This window comes from Hyperolius riggenbachi, chromosome 8 (assembly GCF_040937935.1).
Source record: "Hyperolius riggenbachi isolate aHypRig1 chromosome 8, aHypRig1.pri, whole genome shotgun sequence".
NCBI lineage: Eukaryota > Metazoa > Chordata > Amphibia > Anura > Hyperoliidae > Hyperolius > Hyperolius riggenbachi.
In genome coordinates, this window is record NC_090653.1 from 267334984 (window position 1) to 267361498 (window position 26515).

The following is a 26515-nucleotide window of genomic DNA, read 5'->3' on the forward strand; positions in this document are numbered from 1 at the left end:
GCAAAGCGAGATATTTCAAGCCTTTGTTATCATTTTGATGATTATGACTTACACCTCATGAAAATCCCAAAATCAAAATCCCAGACCTTTAGAATATTGTGAAAATGTTCAATATTCTAGGCCTAGTGTCAGACTCTAATCAGCAAATTAATCCAAAATACCCGCATATGGTTCCTATTTCATATATTAGTTTCACCTTTTAAGTTGAATTACTGAAATAAATTGACTTTTTTGCATGATAACTATGGGAGAAAATCCCTTTACAAATGTAATTGTATTGCATTGTATACTATACTGTATTCTAATTTTTTGAGTTTCAACTGTACATTTAGAACTGTGCTTATAGTAGTCCTATAGTTGACCTAGTTTGCTATTTGTCCTGTGCCTATAGTAGTCTTTATTCCAAACATAAAGACAAAACACACACACATATTTTTCATTGTGATTTTTGAGACAGTGCAACATAAAACAAGACAGCTGAGTTTCCACAACATTTTTACTTGATATCGTTTTTGTCAAACACGGTAAATTAATATCTACTAGTAAGAAGATCTTTTTTTCATAGGGGCAGACAATGCAAAGTAGCTGATAAATATTTTCAGAGGAAACTAAAGAGAGAAGTAACATTTCCAAAAGAAATTATAGACAGCGACGTGGATTAAGCTGTATTGGGAGAGAGAGAAAATAAAAAACACAACACGAGAGAGAGATCCATAGTATGTACAGAGACCACCTAAACTTTACGGTGTCCACCAAAATAGAACAAGTGACCACTACTGGAGAGGAGATTCCATTGATGATCAAGACCAACAATGACAAGGAATATTTTGGCCAGCCGCTAAGAAAGGAAAGACAGTTTCTTGGTGGCTACAAGGTCAAGAACATCCTCATTCTATGGTACCCACCAAGAGAAGAGAAGGATCAGATACCACAATGGCCACCACAGAGTACAAGATCCATATAGCCACCATTACAGTGTTTGATAATGACCACTGATGTCAAGGTCATAATACAATGAAGACCAACAGAATATTCCTATTTATAAACAACAAATAAAATGGGCTTCATATAATGGTGACCACCAAGAGAAGGTAAATGTAACAAGAACTGCATTAGCAGGTAACTTCCATTGCTAAGACCGAAACAAAAAAGCTATACTTAACAGTGACCATCTAATAGAATTAATAATTTGTCAGTGAACCTATCCAGATGAGACCCATAATCTGTGGTACGGATCCATTATCTTCCGATAAGAAAATACCCAAGCAGCTCAGGGTGACCCAGAACCACTAGGGAAGTATAGGGGACTGAAAAAGACCAAAAAGCCCTCCTACTAAAAAGATAAGAGAGGACAAGGAAAAAAGCCTAACTTATCTATCACTACCAACAACAAGAGCTCTAAACCTCCTAACAAGTCACCCATTTTGATGTTTTTTTTTTATCATCAGTCACACAAAAATTGCATAAATATTTGCTACTTTTTAGTCTTTATAGTGGCAGTAAAATCTTGTTTCAAGTTAAATTTAACAGACTAAATATGTCAAACTTTCTTGGAGGCACTTTATCTAGTTATGGAAACTCTACTCCACGGTGGCCACTGAAACAGGTACATTTCATATACTACCGTGACCAACACAGAAGACAAGCTGCATGGCACAAGACTAAGATATTTTATAAATGACCTTAAGGGGACACCAAATGAACTGTATAGAATGATCATCACAGGATGTCCTGCACAAGGTTCATGTCTGTGTTATAAGATTATCTCCTACAGGTAAGTACTATGTCTACTGTAGAACTGGATCTGATCTCGCTGGAAATAATTTACTAAAGTGTTCCGGTGACCGAACGGATCACCACTCAAAACAGACCTTATTTTTTGGTAGGAAATACACAATAAGAAGCAAGCAACTATGTAAAGATTAGAATTAGGAGTCTGTAGTGTTTACTTTTGTAGTTGAAGTTGTGACTGAAGGACTGAAGGTTTATATATGGTGGCTCAGTCTACCCTTTCCATTTTCCATTTTCTTGAGCAGTAGAGATTGATATCAATCCCTAAATGGAATGTTCCTCATACTAAGCTGCTGACCATGACTGCAGCACTTGGTCCCTTGTCTTCTGTTCTTAATGCTGTCTAAGCTGTCCAAGATCCATCATTCTCAATCCAGATGGCCTTTGTCAACAGTTTCATGAAAAACCTTTTAAATATTTACTTAGTGGCTTTTTAAATATAACTAATTTTATGGAAACTTTAAGTACAGTATTTCCTCAAGACATGACAACCACTGGACTTGTTTATTGGGAAATCAAATGTGTGGTTTTAGGGTTGTATTTTATTTTAGAGTATTTCCTTATAGATCTAACATACAATCTTTGAAACTCATGGCTTTAAGACATGTTTACTAATAAGTTAAATAAATTAGGAGAGGAAGGAAATAAGGTTAAGGTAACTTTTAAGAACTTGTAACAGAAAAGACTTGAGATGGAAGCCACCTTAGCTTTGAAAATGACGATATGAGTTGTCAAGTTTAGGTCATTGATGTAGGTAGCGGAGTTAACTTGTTGGATAGGCTGTAAGACTGTGATATGGAAAAAAGTTGCGCCCTGACCACTGGACCCTTCATGCAAACTATACGTAGCTAGATCGTTAGCCAAAACACTAAGACGTGGGCTTTCACATTTAAAAAAAATGACGTTACTCACGATGCCCTGGGAACCAAAAATGAATTTATAATATGGGTCTTCAAGTGGTGGAGCTCTGCTATAGACTACCCTAAGGAACATACAAAAAAATTATCTGCAGAAGGCACTCTAAATAAACTGTAACACCATGTTCAGGTCCACTATAATATCATCTGGTAACAGTGATCTCCCAAGAGACACATGATGTGATGCCTGGGTAATGATGGTCAACTAAATCTTTAAGTAATGTGCAGGCAACCAGCTATCAATAAAGTGAAGTTAGTGTGCGACCCTCAAATGGCAAAGGTCCAAATGGCCATCTTTAAAGCCAGTTGGATAAAGAATCTTCATGAAAGCGCTCTTCCTTTAAAGCCAGATGTGTGACCTCAACAATGTGAAGATGTCCATATTGATTATCTCCAACTGGATGCTGAAAATAATGTGACTTAGAAGATGCTGGCATTGGATTCTTTAGAGCCCACATTCTGTAGGACTTGTGTGGAATTGGCTAGCTACGGAAGCTTAGAAAGCCAAATCTCAATAAGGCTATCATAGGTATGGAAACTTTTACTGCAACTTTATGTCGAGCCTCTAAATTTTTATGTAAACAACTGGCTATGGAACCCTGAAAATTAACCGGATATGGAATCTCTACATGGCATTGGTTTAAGCCTGGACATGAAGCCTTCAAAGCAATGTTCTGCTAGGGCCATCATAACTTGGGACAACGCAAGCCTGTTGCCCTTCTGGAATGTTCAGTGATTCGGCATTAGCGAAGGGAATGAAATCATTTTCCTAACAGAAAAAAAAATGGAAATAATATCTGGTCAACCTATTCAATGAGTTAAGCCTTTTGACGATAACTAGAAGAAACATCTACAAGCTCCCTTGACCGTGTATAAGTCAAAGTAGGTATGATGAAATGACAAGAGAGTCAGTAAACACTTCATACATATATGTTCTTGCTCAACTGAGAAGATGAGAGACTACCTGGGCTAAGTGAACTAAGAATGTAAACTTTTCGAGAGGTGTGAGGCTGTTGGTACAGCTGAGATAACTTTTTTTTTTTTGTAGAACTAAAACCTAGGCAACCTGCAGTTCCAACACCATTGCCTAAGGCTTGAAAAGCTTGAATCATGAGGACCGAGAGGAAGAATGGAAGGTATAGCTGCACGTTCCCACGCCCTATTGTTACCAGGCAACCTCCATTCCCACGTTCTCTTTACGTGATCCCTCCCACATGCTCACTCTTTTTTTCAACCACCCCTCTTTTTTCAGAAATAAAAAAAATGAAGTTGTTTTTGTTTTGTTTCTTTAGTTGCAACTCAGTGCGATTCTCCCACCCCAACCAGCACACGGATTCACTGTTCATCTTCCCCGTAAACATCATTTTGCTTGCGCTTCATGTTCTCGAAGTCAAAGTCTGTTCCAGTCATTCTTTTGTAGATGTCCTTGATGTCGTTGCATGTGGTTTCGAAGTGTGTGGTGGCATCGTAGGCACGTGAACAGAATACCTGTGAGATCAAGGAGAAAGTTTGCTAAACAGGTTTGAGAAAACAGCCTAGTGAGATAATATTTTATGTAAAAAAAATCTACTGTATTTTTTGCATATACGACGCTATAGGTTTATTGGCCCTCTAGGTTTAGAGGGCAAAAACCAGAAAAAAAAATACTAAACCTGGTGCGTCCATGGTCTAGGAACGTCTTGTAGATGTTCCCCCCCTATAACTGTGTCCTCCTTGTACCTCATATGTCCTCCTCTGTACCCCATGTGTCCTCCTCTGCCCGTGTGCCCACCTTCGCTCCCATCTTGTGTCCGCCTACACTACCCGAGAATAAGCAGCGGCAGCACGGCTCATGTCATCCACGGCTCCAATGGCAATTGGGGACCTCTCCTATCTCTCACTGTTCCCCTAGTGCCAGCTTCTGCTGTTGATGCGAACAGAAGCTGGCACAAGAGGTGCAGTAAGTGAGAGGAGAGGTCTCCGATCACCGCTGGAGCCAGGGATGAGGCAAGCTGTACTGCTGCTGCTTATACACTGGGAGCGGAGGAGGACACATAGGGGGCAGAGGAGATGGACACAGGGAGAATACAGGGAGTCGCGGCAGGGTGGTGGTTCGTACTGGCGGGCATTCATAAGTAGGGGACTCCCTGTATATCCGGTACTCCTAGATCTCACAGACCAGAGGGGGGGGGGGGGCCATTGCTTGGTAGATTGCGGTCTGACGTTTTAAAATGGAGCACTGGACGCTGACTGTGCAGCACCAGCATACCATCTAATTGTGCTGCACACATGCAGAGCAACACACAGCCAGTCAGAGGAGACAAAGAGGTAGGCGCGGCAAGTGAGAGCGGTCTGTGGCCGACTCTAATAGACAAGGCATTTCCTTCATATAGGCTGTGATAAGAGACCTCTGAAAAGCCTTCTAATAATACTGGCTAATAGGTATGTGGGGTTTACCGAATGACAGTTGATAGTTGTCCTTTAGCCACTTCAGTACCAGCGGTCTCTGGCCCCTTAAGGACCAGAGACCGCAGGTAACAAAAACCGAGGCTCGCCAACATCACGCCGCACAGAATCGCCACTCTCCCATTCTGGTGTTGCTATGACAGCAGAACAATGTGAGGAGCCAATGCAATCGTCTCACAGTGATGACGGGATCAGGAGCCAATAAAATCGGCTCCTGAGCGGCTTACAGAGCTCTGCTGTCAGAGAGGGTAAGCTGTGGCGGGTGCAGAGCGGCGTGATCGGCGGTAGCAGCAAGAACACGCGGCAGTAAAGTTGAAATCTACGTCCTGTCAGAAATAAGCGGCCACAAGCAGGACGCAGATTTCAACTAGCTCAGTCCGGAAATGGTTAAACTAGCTTTATAGGCCTCACTGGAAATATTGGTGAGCGTCGCCAGCTAGGCACACCTCATGGTTTGACAATAGCTAGGGTAGAACAACAGAGAGCAGAGCACAGGAAGCCAAGTGATATTAGTTCCATCAGTGTCTAATTTCCATCTCTCTTCAGACACATCAGTATCAGAGACTTTAACTTGTGTCATATACTTGCCTGGCTTTCCGTTCCATCTTCGGTAGGTTCGTACAGATCACTGATGGCAACAAACCTGCAATGGAAAGAAAATAAGCAACATTTGGTAAATACATTATTAATAATTGTGCTGTTCAGGATACCAGAACAGAATGATCCTGCATTGAGTTCCCGTAATGAATTATGTAGATGGCCAGAGAACAGTCAACGGGATTCTGTCACCAGATCACACAGTACACAGAGCTCAAGAGACAATACTGAAATCACTTTAGTTTTTAAACTTCAGGATTGAGAAAGCCTCTTCATTGCATATCTCTACTACATTTTGCAATGCATATAGTAACAAATCTGCATTAATTGTTTATTGCACATCTGTACTTTCTGCAGTGGAAGTAATACCTGGCTGCCTGGGTCTTATAGTTCCTTTCTCTGATAAGGACGACAGTGCCATTTTCTGGGACAGACCAGGTCTCTGGTTGCTCCGCCTTCTAGTACATCATCATCCACATATCAATTGATCCTGCCCGCCCCCTCCCTCTGCTGGTGAGAGATTAACTCTTTGTGGCCAGCACTTAATCTCCCCGCTCATTGTGTAAACATAAAAAAAATTTAAAAAAAGATTTAACTCTTCTCATACCCTTACAAGTGTCTTTATAAAAAGGTTAGATAAAAAAAAACAGGATGAGAAGAGGTGCATATGTGTTAAAGGGAACCTAAACTGAGATATATGGATGTTTCCTTTTAAACAATACCAGTTGCTTGGCAGTCCTGCTGATCTCTTCGGCTGCAGTAGTGGCTGAATCACACACCTGAAACAAGCACACAGCTAATCCAGTCTGACTTCAGTCAGATCACCTGATCTGCATGCTTGTTCAGGGGCTGTGGCTAAAAGTATTTCAGGCAACTGGTATTGTTTTAAAAGGATAAATCCATATCCTTCTCAGTTTAGGTTCCCTTTAAAGTAAATGTGAAATGACAAAAAAAGAAGAAAAAAAACTCAGATACTTACCTATGGACAGGGAAGGTTCTGGGTCCTATAGAGCCCTCCCTGACTTCTCTTGCTCCCCTCCTTCCAGTGTTGTCCCCCTATTGTGTGTATTGAACCAATTGGTCGAATATACGTCTGTGAGCCCTTGGGGGGCTTCAGAAGCACTCAGGGACACGAATGCTTCTGAAGCCTCCCAAGGCGGCAAATTAAAATAGGGGTAATGGTGCTGGAAGGGAAACGGGAAGGCTCTATAGGATCCAAAGCCTTCCCTGTCTATAGGTAAGTATCTGACTTTTTGGTTTTTAGTGCCTTGACATTTTCTTTAAAACCAGAAAATGTTGGTCACTGTCCCCTGGGTGACATTTCTGGGCCGAGGCTGAGAGACAAGTCATTAGCCAGCAGGCTAATGGCATGTTTTGTTACTAGGTGGAGGGCGTAACATGCGTGACATCACATGGTGGGTGGGATAAATGGGGAGAACAATGCTCTCGGCGGATCACTGGCCGAGCGGTTGAGAGGGGTCTGCTGTACACATGCTGGATTCTCAGCAAAGATTGTCGCTCATATGGGTTATATTTCCATACAGACACAACTTATAAATACCATGTAGGCAGAAATAATCGTTCATGTCCACCTCAGCTGAGTTTCATCTAGCGTGTGTACATCGATTTAGCTGGGAGTTGTTAAAAGTGGACCTGAACTCAGAACTCTTCTCTGCTCTAAAAGATACACAACAGCATAATATCCTTTAAACAAAAAAAACATTTATTTCTTTGTTACAGCTGATACAAATCCTAAAACAAATCTGCACAGTTTCTACTTCCCGATTCATGGAAGCAGACATATTGTTAACATCCTGTGCTTTCAAATGGGCTTATCTGCCACAGGCAGTCATGTGACACAGGAGAGAGACCAAATTACAACTTGTGATTAGACACAAATGGGGCGGGGGGGGGGATTACACAGGCTAAACTCTTTAAATACACACAGGGTGCATTTCTGTTATGTATTCCTTGTGTCCTGTGCAAGAGTTCAGGTCCACTTTAACCAACAGCTGGAGGCTTCAGTGGGCTAAATTTAAAGCAGTCAACCCTCAGATTAATCGTCAGTAAAGCCCATTGTGTCATAGGAAACTGAGGACTCGCCCACAGACATTCATGCTGATGACCAGGGGCCACAAATCATGTGAGTCTGACAATTCGCTAAAGGCCTCTCTTTATAAAGTGACATGACATGTCTATCAGGGGGTTATGCAGAGGCGCTTTAAAGGATAGCCAAGGTAAAATAAAAAAGTTAACCTTTACTTTCCTGGGGCTTCTTCCAGCCCCTAGAAATCTATCTGGTCCAGCACTTAAACAGACTCTGTAATTAAAAAAAGTTCCTCTGGGAGGTACTCACCTTGGTAGGGGGAAGCCTCTGGATCCTATCGAGGCTTCCCCTGTCCTTCTGTGTCCCACGGTGGTCTCGCTGCAGCCCACTGAATGCACAGCCGACAATTTGTCAGGCTGTGCAATATTTACCTTTCCCTGTTGCAGCGGGGGGCGCTGTTGAGGCTCTCCGCTCGGAAATAGCCGATCTCAGTCGGGTCCACTCTACTGCGCAGGCGACTTGCGCATGTGCAGTAGAGTGCCCCTACTCGGATCGGCTATTTCCGGCAATTTCTGAGTGGAAAGCTGCTACAGCGCTGCGTAATGTTAGCGCTTTATAAATAAAATAAATAAATACTGCGCCTGCGCTGGACCCGGGAAGGTAAATATTTACATGCCTGCTGTTCAGTGGGCTGCAGCGAGACCACCGTGGGACACAGGAGGGCAGGAGAAGCCTCGATAGGATCAAGAGGCTTCCCCCTACCGAGGTGAGTACCCCCATGGGAACTTTCTATGTTACAGATCCTCTTTAAGTTCTGCTGTCCTCCAGGCTGCCAATGTCCCAACCATAAGATTGCTGACCCCGGGTGGCTTCTGCGCATCTCTCATGATTGCACTCCCATGGCCAGGAGTGCTCTGTGCTTGCGCAGTACAAGTCTTTGTGAACTGCGCAGGATGCTTCCGACCACAGGAGTGCGTTCACGATAGGCACGCGGCGTGGAGGGGACAGCGGCAGCCAGGCGAGAGCAGACCTTCAGCGCTGGACAAAATAAGACTTCTAGGGGCTGGAAAAAGCCCCAAGTAAGTAAAGCTTAAAGTGAACTAGAGGTGAAAATAAACTAATGAGATAAAAAATTGGATCTGTCCTACTCCTAAAAATGACTTTTTAGATATTGCATGGTTTTATTTTATGTTTAAACATTTACAAAGTAGACTGAATGTTTTATTGTCTTTGCTCAATGGCAGCAAATGAAGTAGCCCAGAGTTAAAATACATAAACTATTAATTTTTTTTCTATCTCTTCTGCTCTCAGAAGTTGTATTCTGCCAGGAAATCTCTTATGGCTGTAATTTGATTATCAGTGAGCTTTACTATATTCCCAATAAGGGAACAAGACAGAAGCTGACACTTACATGCCTGAAAATTAACTCTTTCAGGAAGCAAAATAAAAAAATGAAGACAGCCTGGTTATTAACCCTTTAGCAGCCAATTTATTTAGAGGCTTGGAAGTGCTCTAGGGCAATTTATTTTAGCTCATTTTTTAATTTATTTGTAACATTTCCTTGCTACTAAATAGTACTGCGGTAATGTGTATTGATGGCCACTTGTCACTAGGGGGCAGTGGGAGACAATAACAGAGTTTCTGTATTTTCTGCTAGTAGAGAGAGATCAAAGCATTCAAAGAATTTACAGCACTACTAGTTCTGCCAACTGAGGTCCAAAGCAGTACACTTATCTCAAACGAGATAACTCTAATGAAGCTGTTAATATGTTTTGCACGGTACATACTCATATTTATCTCATCATGTCACATGTCGCTTTGGTAAATCCAAGGTAAAACTTTTTATTTTACCTTGGATATTTTTTTTAGTCTTGATACGGAGTACTCCCTTAACATGGAGAGTGTGAGTATGTTTTGGCAGTATTTCCATTACCCTCCATTCCTTTGGACTGTATTTCCTTACAGTCACATCTTACCAAAATCATGTATGCAGCAATAATCATGTTTTTCAAGTATTTTCAGATTCGTCCTGGAGGTTCTTACTTTTGGTCTATAGGCTCCAGCAGTTCCAGTGCTGGTTCGATTTCTTTCTCAGGTTCCTGTGTCTCCACCGTGGTGCTGACGATAGCGATGTACTTCCCTTGCGCTGCCACGTTATGTGCGTAAGAAATCATACAGACGTAGATATCTGTAATAAGGCATAAGCACAGAATAAATATCAGCTTTCCTCAGACTGAGTTTAATCCACATGAATTTGAACCAGGACTTGGAACTCCAGTGAGGAATGTTTGGCTTCTCGTATCTTGTAGGCCTCACCTGATTTCCTGTTGACCTGGTTCTGTGGAATGATAATTTGGCAAGAGTTGGCATCATTGGTGTTCTTGATAGGATGACTCAGGATGCAGATTACGCGGATCACCTGACCAGCCTTGCGCACTCTGTCGGAAATGTAACTAGGGTCGCAGATCAGCTGCTTGCAACGTGCCACCTGCAAGATATGGACACAAAGTCACAATACTATGATACTAATACTACTAATTATACTTTGCTTGTTTGACCCTTGAATGATGTGAGGAGTAGATGCCAGTATCTCCTCCAAGAGACTAGCTCTTTTGTGTACTTTACCAGGAAACACAGACAAAAACCTCACTACACAAACCAGAAACTCACCAGGGTACGATATAGAGAGCAATATAGACAGCATCCTAAGACAACTTGTTTAGCAAGCCATGGCACATTAAGGACCTGTATGAGAATTTACCATGAAGACCTATTCATGAATTCTCTAGATTTATGTAGGACCCACCACACATCTAGATACAGATCAGGAAACCGCAAGACCTTAAAACACAGCTCAGAAATCACCCAAACATGCAACAATGTACAGAAGCCAATTTGACACCCAGACACTGTTCAAGAACCCAACAGGAATTAAGATACTGCTTAAGTGTTACAGCCGCTGGAGAGATACGTAAAGAGCGCACTTCCTTTAGTGCAGACTGGCCGCGACTGGAGGAAGTTACGGTACCCGGTACCGGAGCTGCAGGCAGCAGAGGAAGGCGGCGTGGGAGTGATCCGTGCACATGGGGCTGGAGGAAGCCCCAGGTATGTATTAAACGGTAAGTATTATTCATCCCTGGTTTTCTTTAAAGTGGATCCGAGATAAACTTTTACTTATAGCATAATTGTGTTCCTTTCATATAGTTTATAGAGCATTCTTCAAGCCACATCCTTTTTTTGTTTTGTTTTAATACTCCAATTCCCTATAAACTAAACAAGCCTCACCCACAGCTTTTCAGAGAGCCTTGGCACTCAGTCCCAGGTAGCAGGGGCTTATTGGAGCTCAGTCTGGGCAGGAAGAGAAGGAGGTTACTAGCCATTGATTTAAGGGGAGGAGGGGAGGGGACTGAATTTACACACAGGCAATCTGATAGCATCTCCAGCCCTGAGGCCAGTGACAATGTGACAAACAGAACATGGCTGCCCTCATTGTATCACAGCAATAAATAATCATAAACTTTTAAAGCTGTGTGCAGCTAGATTTGCTGTGTAAACTAAACTTTAGAAAAGATATATAGACAAGTTATTTGTTATCAGTGTTCTCCCCAGGGCTAATTAGGTAGGTGGGCCGCCCGGGTGTTTTTAAACCCCGCCCGGCTGCCAATAGTCAGTGCTGAGGGTTTGATTGGCTGGCGTGTCATCTGCGATTCGGCGAGGGGCAGCATGTCTCGGCCACAAGCAGTGTCGAGTAGGGGAATGCCCCCAAGTGCAGAAGCCGGAATCCGACCTCTATCCCCCCTCTCTCTTCCCCCGCTCAGCCAGCTCCTCCGGCGGTAGATTCAGCGTCACTGGCTCTGCACTGTCTCGAACGCTAGAGCACAAGCTGGCCGCCAGATCCACACTGTCTCCTGTCCTCTCTCTGCGATGCTGCACATACTACTTCCTGTTTTAGTGTGCGCAGCATCGGAGATAGGAGACAACGTGGATCAGGTGGCTGGCTTGTGCTCTAGCGTTCGAGACAGCGCAGAGCCAGTGACGCTGAATCTACCGCCAGAGGAGCTGGTTGAGCGGGGGAAGAGAGAGGGGGGATAGAGGTCGGACTCCAGATTCTGCACTTGTGGGCATCCGAGACACGCTGAACATACCCCCCCCCCCCACGCAAATCGCTGATGACGCTTGAGGTTTGAGAGAGGAGCCAGTGACGCTGTATCTACTACGGGGCGGCACCGAGGTGAGTTGCACATCCTCCCCACTAGCCCACCAGCCTGACCACCTCCTTACTAGCCCACCAGCCTGACCACTAGCCCATCGGCCTGACCACTAGCCCATCAGCCTGACCACCACCTCGTTAGCCCACCAGCCTGACCACTATCCCACTAGCCTGACCACCACCCCACTAGCCACCAGTCTGACCACCACCTCACTAGCCCACCAGCCTGACCAGTATCCCACCAGCCTGACCACCTCCCCACTATCCCACCAGCCTGACCACTAGCCCACCAGCCTGACCACTATCCCACCAGCCTGACCACCTCCCCACTATCCCACCAGCCTGACCACCACCTCACTAGCCCACCAGCCTGACCACCTCCCCACTATCCCACCAGCCTGACCACCCCCGCACTAGCCCACCAGCCTGACCACTAGCCCACCAGCCTGACCACCACCTTACTAGCCCATCAGCCTGACCACCACCCCACCAGCCTGACCACCACCCCACTAGCCTGACCACTAGCCCACCAGCCTAACCACCACCCCACTAGCCACCAGTCTGACCTCTAGCCCACAAGCCTGACCACTAGCCCACCAGCCTGACCACCACCCCACTAGCCACCAGCATGATTACCTTACCACTAGCCACCAGCCTGACCACCTACCGACCCACTAGCCACCAGCCTCACCACTTACCAACCCACCCCACTAACCACCAGCCTGACCACCACCCCACTAGCCACCAGCATGATTACCTTACCACTAGCCACCAGCTTTACCACCTACCGACCCCACTAGCCACCAGCCTCACCACTTACCAACCCACCCCACTAGCCCACCAGCCTGACCACCACCTCACTAGCCACCAGCATGATTACCTCCCCACTAGCCACCAGTCTGACCACCTACCGACCCCACTAGCCACCAGCCTCACCACCCACCAACCCACCCCACTAGCCACCAGCCTCACCACTTACCAACCCACCCACTAGCCACCACCCCACTAGCCACCAACCTGACCACCTACCCACCCCACTAGTCCCCAGCCTCACCACTTACCAACCCGCCCCACTAGCCACCAGCCTGACCACCCACCCCACTAGCCACCAGCCTGACCACCTACCCACCCACCAACTCACTAGCCACCAGCCTCACCACTTACCCAACCCACCCACTAGCCACCAGCATAACCACCCACCTACCCAGCCTGACCACCTACCCACCCACTCACTATCTACCAGCCTCACCACTTACCCAACCCACTCCACTAGCCACCAGCCTGACCACCCACCTACCCAGCCTGACCACCTACCCAGCCTGACCACCTACCTACCCACCCACCAGCCTGACCACCCACCTACCAATGTGACCTACCTCACTAGACACCAGCCTGACCTACCTACCCACTTACCCAACCCACCAGTCTGACGTACTTACCCACTAACCCTCCTTTTCCACCCAGCATGACCTTAGGGCCCTTTTCCACTAGCTGCGATCCGCTTCAGTAAGCAGATTGCAGCCATTTTGATGAGCACTGTGATAACATGTAAATCACAGTGCTCATTTCCCACTATCATGCGTTGTATTTTTCAGAATCACAATTGTTGGGCGATCGTGCACTGTTCCCAGCAGCTATATGGATCGATCACGGGTAGCGTAAATTGTAGGTTGCGAGATCGCAGCGCAATTGTGATCGCACTTCCTAGTGTAAAAGGGGCCCTTACTTCCCCACCCGGCTACTTTTTCATGCCACCCGGCTGAAAAAAAATTCTGGGGAGAACCCTGGTTATAGTTACTTTTTCATCTCGGATCCGCTTTTAAGGTTCCTTGCTAGAGAATTCACAGGTTCCCCAAACTACCCAGGAGCCTAGACAAGTAACCACTAAAAAACAAAACACGGGGCCCGATCATACCACTCAGCAGTCACTGGCAGAGAACTTACCTCCCCCTCAGACTTTACTCCAACCACCTTCCCTTTCTCCATTACAATCTCATCCACACTCTTGTTTAACATGTATGTTCCACCATAGATAGCGCTCAGCCTGGGAGAAAAAACACAGTCAAAGACTTAATAGAAACATGAAATGGCCATGATGTGGAAGAAGCTATTGCTGACATACTACTGCTGCTTGTCTGGTATCAGTGTCGATCCACTGCCTTTCAATACTGTCTCAGTCACTGACACAGAGTAAGCTTGCAGAATCCGCTGGCTGCATGCTTGTTCCAGGTGTGTGAGTCAGAGAGTAGTGAAGCCGGAAATTCAGTGTGGTAGTCAAGATGGCCCTTTCTATATCCTTCACACTACAGTTTCCCTTAGCAGATACCGTATATTCCAGCGTATAAGACGACTGGGCGTATAAGACGACCCCCCAAATTTTCCAGTTAAAATATAGAGTTTGGGATATACTGGTCTTATAAGACTACCCCTCTTCCAACCCACATCAAATAAAAATTTTAAAAACATCATATACTGGTGCTATGTATGAACAGATACTGGTGCTGTATTGTATGTGGCACCCAGTATATAACACTATATAGGCGATTGACTGGTTGGATTGATCAACTCTCCCTCAGTGGATTGGTCAGCTCTCCTTGTCTCCCTGTTTATCAGAGCGGTATGGAAGAATAGATTGGGCTCTTTCACCCTTCTGGCTCACCCTTGTATCCTATGTACCACCTTCTCTGCCTCTCAGATCTCACACATGTGCGCCTGCGCCGCTCCACTGCAGTCCTCAGCAGCGAGATCTGACCCTTTCAGAAGATTTTCAAGGGTTAAAAAGTAGTCTTATACTCCAGAATATACAGTAGTTTTAATTATTTTTCTCCATTAAATATGAAATGTAACATCTATGCTAAATGTAACAGGTGCATCCTACCAGTTCTAAAGAAAGGACAGAAGTCTATTGTGCTAAATTACCTACAGTTCTTGGATGAAGTTAAAGTGGATCTGTAAGAAATAAACAGCCCCTGGGGGGGTACTTACCTCGGGAGGGGTAAGCCTTTGGATCCCAATGAGGCTTCCTCGTCCTCTTACCCCTCCGGGATCCAGCACTGGCAGCACCCAGACAGCAGCCATGTAAATATTTACTTTATGCGCTCCTGCGCAGCCGCAGTAGCGGTTTTCCGATGGGCTTCAACGGAAACAGCCGAGCCTGATAGGGTCCGCTTGTACTGCGCAGACACGGGCAACTCACCTATTTTCACTGGAGCCTATCAGAAAGCAGCTGTGCCAATAACGGGAGGTAAATATTTACATGGCCACTGTGGATCCTGCCAGTGCTGGATGCCGGACGGTAAAGAAGGGGGAAGCCTAATTAGGATCCAGGGACTTCCCCCTCCTGAGGTACGTACTGCCCAAGGGATTTTTTTTTTGTTACAAATACACTTTAAGCTTTTAATTAGTTTTTATACTGTTTTTTTTAATTAATAAAGGTGTTTTCTATTTTTGCACTCAAATTTCGTTAACAAGTGTTTATGTCACACTAGTCAGTCTTCTACATACCACTTCCCATTGTTGTGGGTTTACACTTGCTGCTCTGCTCTGCCCCCTGACTCAGATAGGTGCAGCACCTACTTACCCATCTAATTTATATCAGTTTTAGAGGGTGCCTCCAGGCATGCAGACAATGCTGAGCATTCAAAGAAAATGCCTGCTTGCTTTACAAAGCATAGTAACAGCTTGTTATTGAAGTGGAACTACAAGATAGCTCCCAACTTTTGGAGGGACAGTCCCTCTTTGGGAACCCAATCCCTCTGTCCCTCTTTCTTCCTCATTTGTCCCAAATTCAGGAATGATGTACAGATCTGTGTAAATGTACGTAATTTATCTACTGAAAAATGTGTTTAATTGGCTCTAAACTTTATTTCTATCCTTAAAATGTATATATTTATTATTTACATGTTAATATGAAGGAAAATGAACCAGGATAGAAAGGACCAGTATGGTTTGAATTATAAAACAACACATTTTCCTTTTAAAATCTTTATGTTTTGTGTGACTAGGGGTGTGCTGGGGGTGTGGCAGGGGTGTGGCTTAAGTGTACCTCTTTCTCATCTCAAAAAGTTGGGAGGTATGCTACAGTCAAAAGTTTGTTTTGATTTTGTACCCTTCAATAGCATAGGGAAAAGTTATCCTGTTTTCAGGTTACTATTGCTGTGTCCCCCTTAGACTAGACTTTCCCAAACTTCCTGTCTCTGATCGGAAAACAATGTAATAGTTAGTATTGTATTATAACAAAATCAGTGCTAGAACCTGCAGTTCTATGAATTCACCTGTTGGTGGCACTGCATTATAATACTGAGCTGCATGCAATTCCATTAGCCACCTGTCAGGGATGGCCTATCAGAAGTTAGTCACTTTGAGTTGAAATAAGGCCCAATTAGCAAGCAGAAAAGCATTTGGCAGCTTCCTGGCAATCATTGTTTTTCACCCTTGTAGGGGACACGGTAGACGGAAGCGCAGTGGTAAACAACCCTGGAAGCAACCTGTTGCTACCAGGATCGCCTTGAACAACTGGAAGAATGGGGATCAATACATGGCGTTTTACAAACAATGGTTAAAGGAATACTGTAAGGGGGGGAATGAGTTGAACTTACCCGGGGCTTCTAATGCTCCCCCACAGACATCCTGTGCCCGCGCAGCCACTCACTGATGCACAGGCCCCGCCTCCGGTTCACTTCTGGAATTTCAGACTTTAAAGTCTGAAAACCACTGCGCCTGCGGTACTGTGTCCTCACTCCCACTGATGTCACCAGGAGCATGCTGCGCAGGCCCAGTATGGTCTGTGCCTGCGCCGTGCACTCCTGGTGACATCTGGGGAAGCGAGGACACGGCAACGGAGATGCAGTGGTTTTCAGACTTTAAAGTATGAAATTCCAGAAGTGAACCGAAGGCGGGGCCGGAGCATCAGTGATTGGCTGCGCGGGCACAGGATGTCTGCGGGGGACCATTAGAAACCCCGGGTAAATTCAACTCATCCCCCCCCCCTCCCCTACAGTATTCCTTTAATGACAGTACCGGCGCTGTTCATTCATTTATCAAAACCAGGCCTAAATATTGTTAATTTTTTTATGAATGTTTGCAGCTTGGAAAATTTTAATCATCAGCTACTGCATAAATATATATATATACAGTTGTTCAAACCATTAAACTTATGAATTTACTGCCAGACAAATCCACAGCAATCGCAAAGCAAAGCCAGCATTAGACTGAGAGGAAGCACAAAACAAAGCAGGGAGTCACCAAAAGAGCCGCTAATAATTCTCTCATACATGCACATTATCCCTTTCGCAGCCATTATCCCTTTCGCAGCCATTTTTTTAGAAGCTTGCTAGTCCTCCAGGCCATTTTTCTATTTCTTCATGGTTACATTTCCTTGCTTCTAATTAGTACTGCTGTAATGTGTATTTATGGCCACCTGTCACTAGGGGGCAGTGTTAGACAATATAGACAATAACATAAGACTTCTGCTTTCAGTTTCTATATTTTCTGCTAGCAGTGGAAATGCGCTGTAAAACATTTGTAAAAACCACTGTATTTCTGTATTAGAGTCTCTCAGGCTTTCTCAACCAGGGTTCCCTGGAACCCCAGGGTTCCTTGAGTACTCTCCAGGGGTTCCTTGGCATTTTCCCCCATCGTGGGGGACATATGATAGAGCACATTTTCCCAGAATTATTTGCAGGGGTTCCTTGAGATCGCAAAATTATTTGTAGGGTTTCTCCAGGGTAAAAAGGTTGAGAAAGGCTGGTCTAAACATTGAAAAGTCTGATCTCACCTGTACAGCTTTAACAATAAGGTTGGCCATACACTATACAATATTTACGCACATTCCACATGTCAAATTAGGCAAAAATGTCCCTAAAAACTCAAATTTGTGATTCAAATGAGGCTTAATTGCCTCAGCTGTGCGGCTGGGAGAGCGGGGGTTATTTACCCACACGTCTTGTACGCGTCCTATGGGAAGCGTTGCAAGAATCACTACCGCGCACTTCCTCCTTCAAGATGTTTGGAACGGATAGAAGACGACAGACTTATGGGTAAGTAACCCCCTCTCTCCCAGCCCCACAGCTGAGGCAATTAAGCCTCATTTAAATCACGAATTTGAGTCCTAAGGGACTTGTGAGCCCAACTCTGCTCACCGACGCTGCGAAAGGCCCCGCAATTGACATTCAATGATCGGTGACAGCAGTTCTTTGGCTGACGTTATGTCAATCAACGATCAGGGATGTGGAGTCGGTACAAAAATCATCCGAGTTTGACTCCTTCGTTTATGAAACCACCGACTGACTCCACGTACCCAAAATTGCTCCGACTCCTCAACTCTGACGTCTAATTTTTACAAAGGCTATGCATTTGGTTCAAAAATCATCTGATTCCGACTCCTCTGTTTATTGAAACCCCTGACTCCGACTCCAGGTACCCAAAATTGCTCCGACTCCTTGACTCTGACTCCACAGCGCTGTCAATCCTAATGTAGATCACTGGACAGTCGCTGTCCAAATGGCACAGCAGTTGTGTAGTGTATGGGTAGCTTTAGACAGCGTAAGCTCAGAAGCGCTGATGCCACCTCACCTGGCAAAGCCTTGTGGAAGCTCTCCCAGTCCATACAGAGGGTAGAGATAAGGGCTCTTTCCATATCTTGCCAAACTCTCGCTGTACAGTTTGATACGATTGATGGTTTCCAGGCAGGGCTGATCCAGATAGCTGAAATGAAAAGTAAATGACTCAAACTTGAAAAGGCTACAGACAGATTTAAAGAGGAACTGTAGTGAAGAAAAGTAATAAAAAATAATAATACAGTTACACTTGCCTCTCCTTTGGATGTAATTGTATTTTTAGAACATTCATTTATAGATTATTTAGTCAAGTGTTTGCCTATTGTAAAATCTTTCCTCATCCTGAATTACATTTTGAAATTTATCACTGGTGGTGAAATCTTTAGTTCTGTCAGGTGCAGATCTGTGGAATGTTCGTAACTGAGAGTACTATGCACAGAAGGAGATATTGGTTGCTTGCCTGTTGGAAACAGCGGTTATTTCCCACAATGCAATGAGGTTCACAGACAAGAAGCTGGCAGGATCTTGGTCATGATATCACACTGTGGGAGGGGTTTCATCACAATATCAGCCATACAGACCCCCCTGATAATCTATTTGAGAAACGATGAACATTTCTCATTAGAAAGGGGATATTAGCTACTGATTGGGATGAAGTTCAGTCCTGGGTTAAAGTTCCTCTTTAAGTATGAACAAAAAATACCATAAATATATGATGTGCCACTGCTGAAAACTATGGTCTCATTTTTGACCAAGAATATACGGCTAATTATATTCTAATATTTTACAAACAAGCTACTTACAACTCTTTGTAAAACAGATTTTGCAAGAAATCAGACATTGCAACTCAGCTGGGCAGATTTGTGTAATAAGCCGTATCTTGATTCCTCTGCAGTGCTAGTGAGCAGAGACGGTCTGGCGTTTCAGTTCAGTTACAGCTTTAACCACTTTACCCCCGCCCGTACGGATTTCTCCGTCCCTTTTTCCATCCTTTAACCCCCAGGGACGGAGAAATCCGTACTTTGCGCACTCCCGCCGCTGCCCGCGCTCCCGGCTCGTAAACACGCCGCCCGCCGCTAGTAAACACGCCGCCGCCCGCTCGCCCGGAGATCAACGAACGGGAAGTTCGTTGATCTAAGCCCCGCAATGATCCGCTGCCGCTCGGCTGAGCAGCGCGATCATTGTGAGCAATAACAAACTCCCAGCCTCTTTCTACTTCCTGCAAGCGTCCGGAAGGACGCTTGGAGGTCACATGAAACAAAAAGTTACTGTTGCCATCTTGTGGCCAAATAGTAAAACTACACCCTAAGCATTTTTTACACACAAATAAACTAGTTTTACACAAAAAATTAACTCCTTACCTCCCACACTCCCCAATTTATTTATTTTTTGTAATTAAAAAAAAATAAAAAATTTACAATTTAAAAAAAATACATAAATAGTTACCTTAGGGACTGAACTTTTTAAATATTTATGTCAAGAGGGTATAACACTGTTACTTTATAAACTATGGGCTTGTAATTAGGGATGGACGCAAAACTGAAAAAAATGCACCTTTATTTCCAATTAAAATATTGGCAGCAAACATTGTGATAGGGACATAATTTAAACGGTTTTATAACCGGGATAAATAGGCATATACATTTAATGGGTTTTAATTACAGTAGCATGCATTATTTAAAAACTATAAAGGCCGAAAACTGAAAAATAATAATTTTTTTCCCACATTTTTTCCTATTTTCCCATTAAAACACATTTAGAATAAAATTATTCTTGGCATAATGTCCCACCTAAAGAAAGCCTAATTGGTGGCGAAAAAAACAAGATATAGTTCATTTCATTGCGATAAGTAATGATAAAATTATAGACGAATGAATGGAAGGAGCGCTGAAAGGTGAAAATGTACTGGTGCTCAGGGGGTAAAACCCCTCAGTGGTGAAGTGGTTAATATGCATTTAGTCCTCTCTCACACTACAAACGTAAACACCTCTTTTTGATGGGGAAGAAGAAATAAACGGCCCTAAATGTCAACACCCAGACAGCGATTAATTACACACTGTGGTCAAGCCCTCAAATAATCAACTATCGAAGAGAAATGTGAGAATATATTGTTAAGAATCTATTACTCCCTTGTGTACTCAAGCCTTCTGTATATTTATATATCTATAACTAATGGTAATATATTTATCAAATATGAAAGAAATTCTAATGAATGATGCACGCTTTCCGACGGGTTCCAGCATAAATAGCCAATGCCGATCAGATCTGCTTTACTGCGCAGGCGGTTCGCCCCACGCAGTAAAGTGGACCTGATCGGGATTTGGCTATTTCCGTTGGAGCCCGAGAGGAGTAAATATTACTGTCTGCTTGAGCTCCGGGCCAGCGCTTTACTGAATCCATTTAATAAATGGATCACTTTTGATACAGGTATCTCCCCTGGAGACTGCGCCTTCGTCCTATACACTTTGTGTACTGTTAAAAGTTGACCATGACCCAGTCCTGTTCAGGTGCTGCCTGGCAAAGATAGGCAAGATGATGAGATCAGTTTTTATCTAAAAAAGTGTAACCACTTAACACCAGCTCATCGGTGGCCTTAAGCATATTGCAATCGTCTTTTAATGCACAAAACGATTGTTTTAAAACATTGATTTTGCATGAACTAGTTAAAGGAATACTGTAGGGGGGTCGGGGTAAAATGAGCTGAACTTACCGGGGGCTTCTAATGGTCCCCCGCAGACATCCTGTGTTGGCGCAGCCACTCCCCGATGCTCCGGCCCCGCCTCCGGTTCACTTCTGGAATTTCTGACTTTAAAGTCAGAAAACCACTCCGCCTGCGTTGCCGTGTCCTCGCTCCCGATGTCATCAAGAGCGCACAGCGCAGGCCCAGTATGGTCTGTGCCTGCGCAGTACGCTCCTAGTGACATCAGGGGAAGCGAGGACACGGCAACGCAGGCGCAGTGGTTTTCTGACTTTAAAGACAGAAATTCCAGAAGTGAACTGGAGGCGGGGTCGGAGCATCGGTGAGTGGCTGCGCCAACACAGGATGTCTGCGGGGGACCATTAGAAGGCCCAGGTAAGTTCAGCTCATTTTCCCCCGACCCCCCTACAGTATCCCTTTAAAGAGGAACTTTACCCAAAAAAAGTAGTAGGGAAAAAAAAAACTAAATCAGAACATTGCAGAGTGAGTTAAAAAATAGCGCAGATTACAAAACTAATGATACTCTCCATGTAATTCGTTCATGTTCCTCCGAGAGCTTGCAGCTCAACATCTTTACTGCTGGCAGCCATGAGAAAAAATGAAAAAATGGACAACACCAACTCCCCTTATATACAGACACACTCACTAACAATGTGATAGGCTAAAAGGATGTTTGTTTTTTTATATGTTTATGCACAGAGGGAGATACTGCTTGCTCGGCAGTTGGCAACAGCCGTTAGCTCCCACAATGCAACAAAGTTCACAGACAGGAAACTGTCATGGCTATGGCCCTGACATCACACTGTGGGAGGGGTTTCCCCACAATTTTAGCCATACAGACCCTCCTGATGATCTATTCAAGAAAAGGTAAAGATTTCTCGAAGGAAAGGGGGTATCAGCTACTGATTGGGATGAGTTCCATTTTGCATTAAAATTCCTCTTTTTAACCCCCCTGGCGGTCTATTACAAACCGCCAGGGGGCAGCAGAGCAGTTTAAAAAAAAAAAAAAAATTTTTTTAATCATGTAGCGAGCCCAGGCGAGTCCGGCAATCTCCGATAGGAAATCCCGTTCAAAGAACGGGATTTCCTGGATGGCTTACCCCGACAACGTTGTGACGTCATTGGGAGTCCCGATCTACCCCTCAGCGCTGCCTGGCACTGATTGTCCAGGCAGTGCACGGGGTGTAGGGGGGGGGGGGTGGCGCCGCGGTGAGCGGCGGCGGCTAATCAGCGATCAGAGTGCACACGCAGCTAGCAAAGTGCTAGCTGCGTGTTGCAAAAAAAAAAGTATGTAAATCGGCCCAGCAGGGCCTGAGAAATCCTCCTGCGCGGCATAGCCCGTGCTCAGCACGGGCTTACCGCCAGGGAGGTTAAAAAGCCTTATACTGGAAGGAAAAAAGTATAAATATATTTGTTTTTTGTAACTAAACGAAGGGATGTTTATTTGCAGAACTTGTCTGTTGAAAAGCTTTAATGAAACACAGTAGATGATGCCTTAACATAGACACAGAGTGTAATGCACCTACTCATCAGTACGGTAAAGGGCCAGAGCATGTCCAGTAAAGTCGATGACGTCCTGGCCCAGATCGAATTTCTTGTAGACGTCCCTCATGGTGGTGCTCTTGGGATCCACCCCTTCAAATGTCTTTGGGTCGTTCTCGTCAAAATTAGCCACAAAGACCAAGAACTTGCGGAAACGCCTCTTCTCAAACATGCCCATGAGGTCTGTGGAAATATATACATTATGATCATGCACACACATCATGTATACATCATCTATCTATAGTAACCATTTCCAATGTATGTGTGACCTGTTACACCAGGGCCAGATTACCCACAAGGTATTTTTGTGGCAACCGCTGCCGGCCATGAGGGAACATTCGGCAATATAGGGCCTCATAGAGACCTTCCAGGGAAGTGTCTCAGCTCTCCAGGCCCCAGCAATGTATTACAGCTTCCTCACCTCAGCTGCTTAGCTTCCTGTGTCCATGGCTCCAATGGCATCCCTGATCATGTGACCTGCAGGCACATAACCTAATACTGGGTGCTAACACTGCCTGCCTAACACTGGGGGCTACCACTGCCTAACTAATACTAGGGGCACCTCTGGCTGCCTAATACTGAGGGCACATCTGGCTACCTATTATTAATGGTAGGCACATCTGTCTACCTAATACCTTATGGGAAATACATTCAGTTGCCTTAATACTATTTGGGGACACATCTGTCTACCTAATACTGATAACTGGAGCAAGCAAAGCCTTTTGTGTTTGCAAAGACGGGCGCATCTGTACAGCACATGTGTGAGCACGTGCGGGTGTGCAGTACGGGGCCCTTGACAACAAAAGTACCTGAGGAAGCAAGTACTTCATGAGGACTCTTGAAGGCGTATTCAACCAGCTGGTCAAATAACTTTCACGGGAGGACAGCGGTGGATTGAGGGCAGAGAGAGTATCTAACATTTTTTTTTTTGCAAGTTCGCTTTAGTGTTACTTTAACACAAGGATGTTTTTATATTTGAAACACCAGGGCAGTTTTCCAAAAGCATTATAAAGAAAACTCTCACTGTCACTTACTTGAGGCCAGGGCCTCTGTCTCAGTTGAGGGCACCTTGTAGATCTTCCCCCCTTTGTACACAAAGCTGCCTTCCACCACCTTGAAGTCCAGATAACGGGTGACCTCGGTGTACAGCAGCATCTTCACCAGCTGGCCTGGATCACAGAGAAGAGAATACTTAGGTATATATTAGTGTTCTATACATCCAGTTATGTAGCTATGATCTTGCAATGCTGGAACTTCTGGATCTGTGTGTTGTCCCTAGCAATCCTCCAGAGGACAATTAGCAGGAATAGGGTTACTATGGACAACAGACATGCAACCTCTAAAGCAGGGGTGTTCAAACTTTTTAGGCAGCCAAGGGCCATATTGCTGTTCTTGAGAGTTCTAGGGGAGCAATCTAGCGAAATTAAACACAATTTTTGCAGATTGCCATTAGGTACACTATGCGACATTTTGTCAAATGAAACATTTTCACGGGAAATAACCAATATACCGTGTGCTGTTATCACAGTGGCAACTGCTAATCAGTGCCTGTTACTGGTGCGGGCATAGTGGAAGCTGCTAATCAGTGGCTGTTACTGCTGCTGGCACAGTGGCGGCTGCTAATCAGTGGCTGTTACTGCTGCTGGCACAGTGGCAGCTGCTAATCAGTGGCTGTTACTGCTGCTGGCACAGTGGCAGTTGCTAATCAGTGCCTGTTACTGGTGCGGGCATAGTGGCAGCTGCTAATCAGTGGCTATTGCTGCTGTTGGCACAGTGGCAACTGCTAATCAGTGGCTGTTACTGCTGCTGGCACAGTGGCAGCTGCTAATCAGTGGCTGTTACTGCTTCTGGCACAGTGGCGGCTGCTAATCAGTGGCTGTTACTGCTGCTGGCACAGAGACAGCTGCTAATCAGTGGCTATTACGGCTGCTGGCATAGTGGCAGCTGCTAATCAGTTACGGCCTGTGGCCCGCATGAAATTAAAAACTGTAGAAAGTTTTGGGGGCCATCAGAAATGGTTTAGCAGGCTGCATTTGCCTCCCGGGCCAGACTTTAAACAGGCCTGCTCTAAAGCATTGGTTACCAAGAGTTACACTAGGTGCAATCTTCAGGCAGTGGTGATGCGCAAAGTTCTCAAGTCACCGCTGCTCAGAACGCCAGAAGCTATTTAACTCCATAGTGTCAGCAGTGATTTGCAATTCTTATGAGAATCAGGGGTTTACTGGTAGATTATAATTAGTGATGAATAAAATAATTGAGTTTGATCTAAAAAAAAACCTTCAAATTCATTTTTCTTCTTAATTTGTCTGTTTGATTTTCCAGTTGTTTTATTGAATTGAAATTGCTATTAAATACCGTAACCATAGCTGAAATGTGTTGGGCCAGTTAGGCTTTAATTGCTGTTCTGGCGTTCTCGATCAGCATCTGACCAGCTGCATGGGACAGCAAGAGTCTGGATACCCCCCACACAGGATGAGCCGTCTCTTTCCAGAGCTTGGAACAGAGCTGGGATTACATCAAGTCTCTTAGAAGGCCCGACTGAGCAAACAGCCACAGCTGCAATCCAGGCACTTCCTGTTCTGTGGCTCTGTAGTGATTCCACTTCCTGTCACACACAAACATCTGCTGACATCTTTTTGGGTTACTCAACATTTCACAACTGTGGTTTTCTCAAAAAAAGCAAAAACCACTGTGGCTTTTCCGATTAAGATAATGCTTTATTTGGAGAAACAGCAGCAGCAGCTATTGTGGTTCACAACACACAGGGCTCTTTCATACAATAAGGGTCGTTTTCCCAAACACGTCTGATCGATTTCCTCGAGTGGTTCGACACGCTTTCTGTGCAGTTATTTGTTTTTGCATTGAAACAGAGTTGTTCCGTCTATTTTGTGAAAAAAAAAGGGGAGACCGCAAGAAAATAGTATTGTTTTCTTGCACTTCCAATGTCTAAGTGAGAGGGTATGAAAGCTGCCATATTTCCTTTCAAACAATGCACATTGCCTGGCTGTCCTACTGATCCCCTGCCTCTAATACTTTTAGCCATAGACCTTGAACTAGCATGCAGATGTTTGAGGCGGGTGCTCCACCCGGCTAATTTTGGAGAGCACCCCGCTGTCATCTACTTGTTGCCTCATCCTCCTCCTATGCTGTAAGCAGAGTTGCACCGACCTTGCATTCTCCCTGCCCCGCCCAAACCGGCTACTTTTTCATGCCACCCGGCTGGAAAAGAATTCTGGGGAGAACACTGTCAGATGTTTCTGACTAAATCTGACTGGATTAGCTGCATGCTTGCTTCAAGTGTGTGATTCAGACACTGCGGATGCCGGTATGATCAGCAGATGACCAGGCAACTGATATTGTTTCAAAGGTAATAAATATGGCAGCCTCCATATCCCTCTCACTTCATTTAAACCATAATGCGCTATATTTTTGCCAAAATCAAATCATATCAGTGGAACTGGAAACCGTGTTTAGGATGATCATTTTGGTACCCCTGCGATTGGTGTATTTTTGGATCGAAATGCAACCAGTGGAAAAAGGGCCTGAAGTACTTTTACCTACATAATTTTTGTAGGCGTGAATTAAGAAAGATTTAATACATAGCCGGGGTTTCCTCCAGCCCCATTAACCACTTTCCCCACCACTACAGTATATCTACGTCAGCTGTGGCACTCTCCAAGCCACAGCCACGTAGATATACTGACCTGCCTT

General features: G+C 44.7%; 1 protein-coding gene across 2 annotated transcripts in view; it reads right to left on the reverse strand.

Annotated features, from left to right (window-relative positions):
• Positions 1-478: 478 nt before the first annotated feature.
• GDI1 (GDP dissociation inhibitor 1) overlaps positions 479-26515 on the reverse strand; it is a 65328-nt gene continuing 39291 nt past the window's right edge. For both annotated transcript variants that reach the window (XM_068248812.1, XM_068248813.1), the window contains exons 4-11: positions 23839-23973; positions 22789-22987; positions 18581-18712; positions 13952-14051; positions 10114-10285; positions 9841-9985; positions 5742-5796; positions 479-4196 (exon numbers count right to left, since the gene is read on the reverse strand). In XM_068248812.1, the coding sequence (XP_068104913.1) occupies positions 4044-4196; positions 5742-5796; positions 9841-9985; positions 10114-10285; positions 13952-14051; positions 18581-18712; positions 22789-22987; positions 23839-23973 (1091 nt within the window). In that variant the 3' untranslated portion in view covers positions 479-4043. The remainder of the gene's footprint in view (positions 4197-5741; positions 5797-9840; positions 9986-10113; positions 10286-13951; positions 14052-18580; positions 18713-22788; positions 22988-23838; positions 23974-26515) is intronic.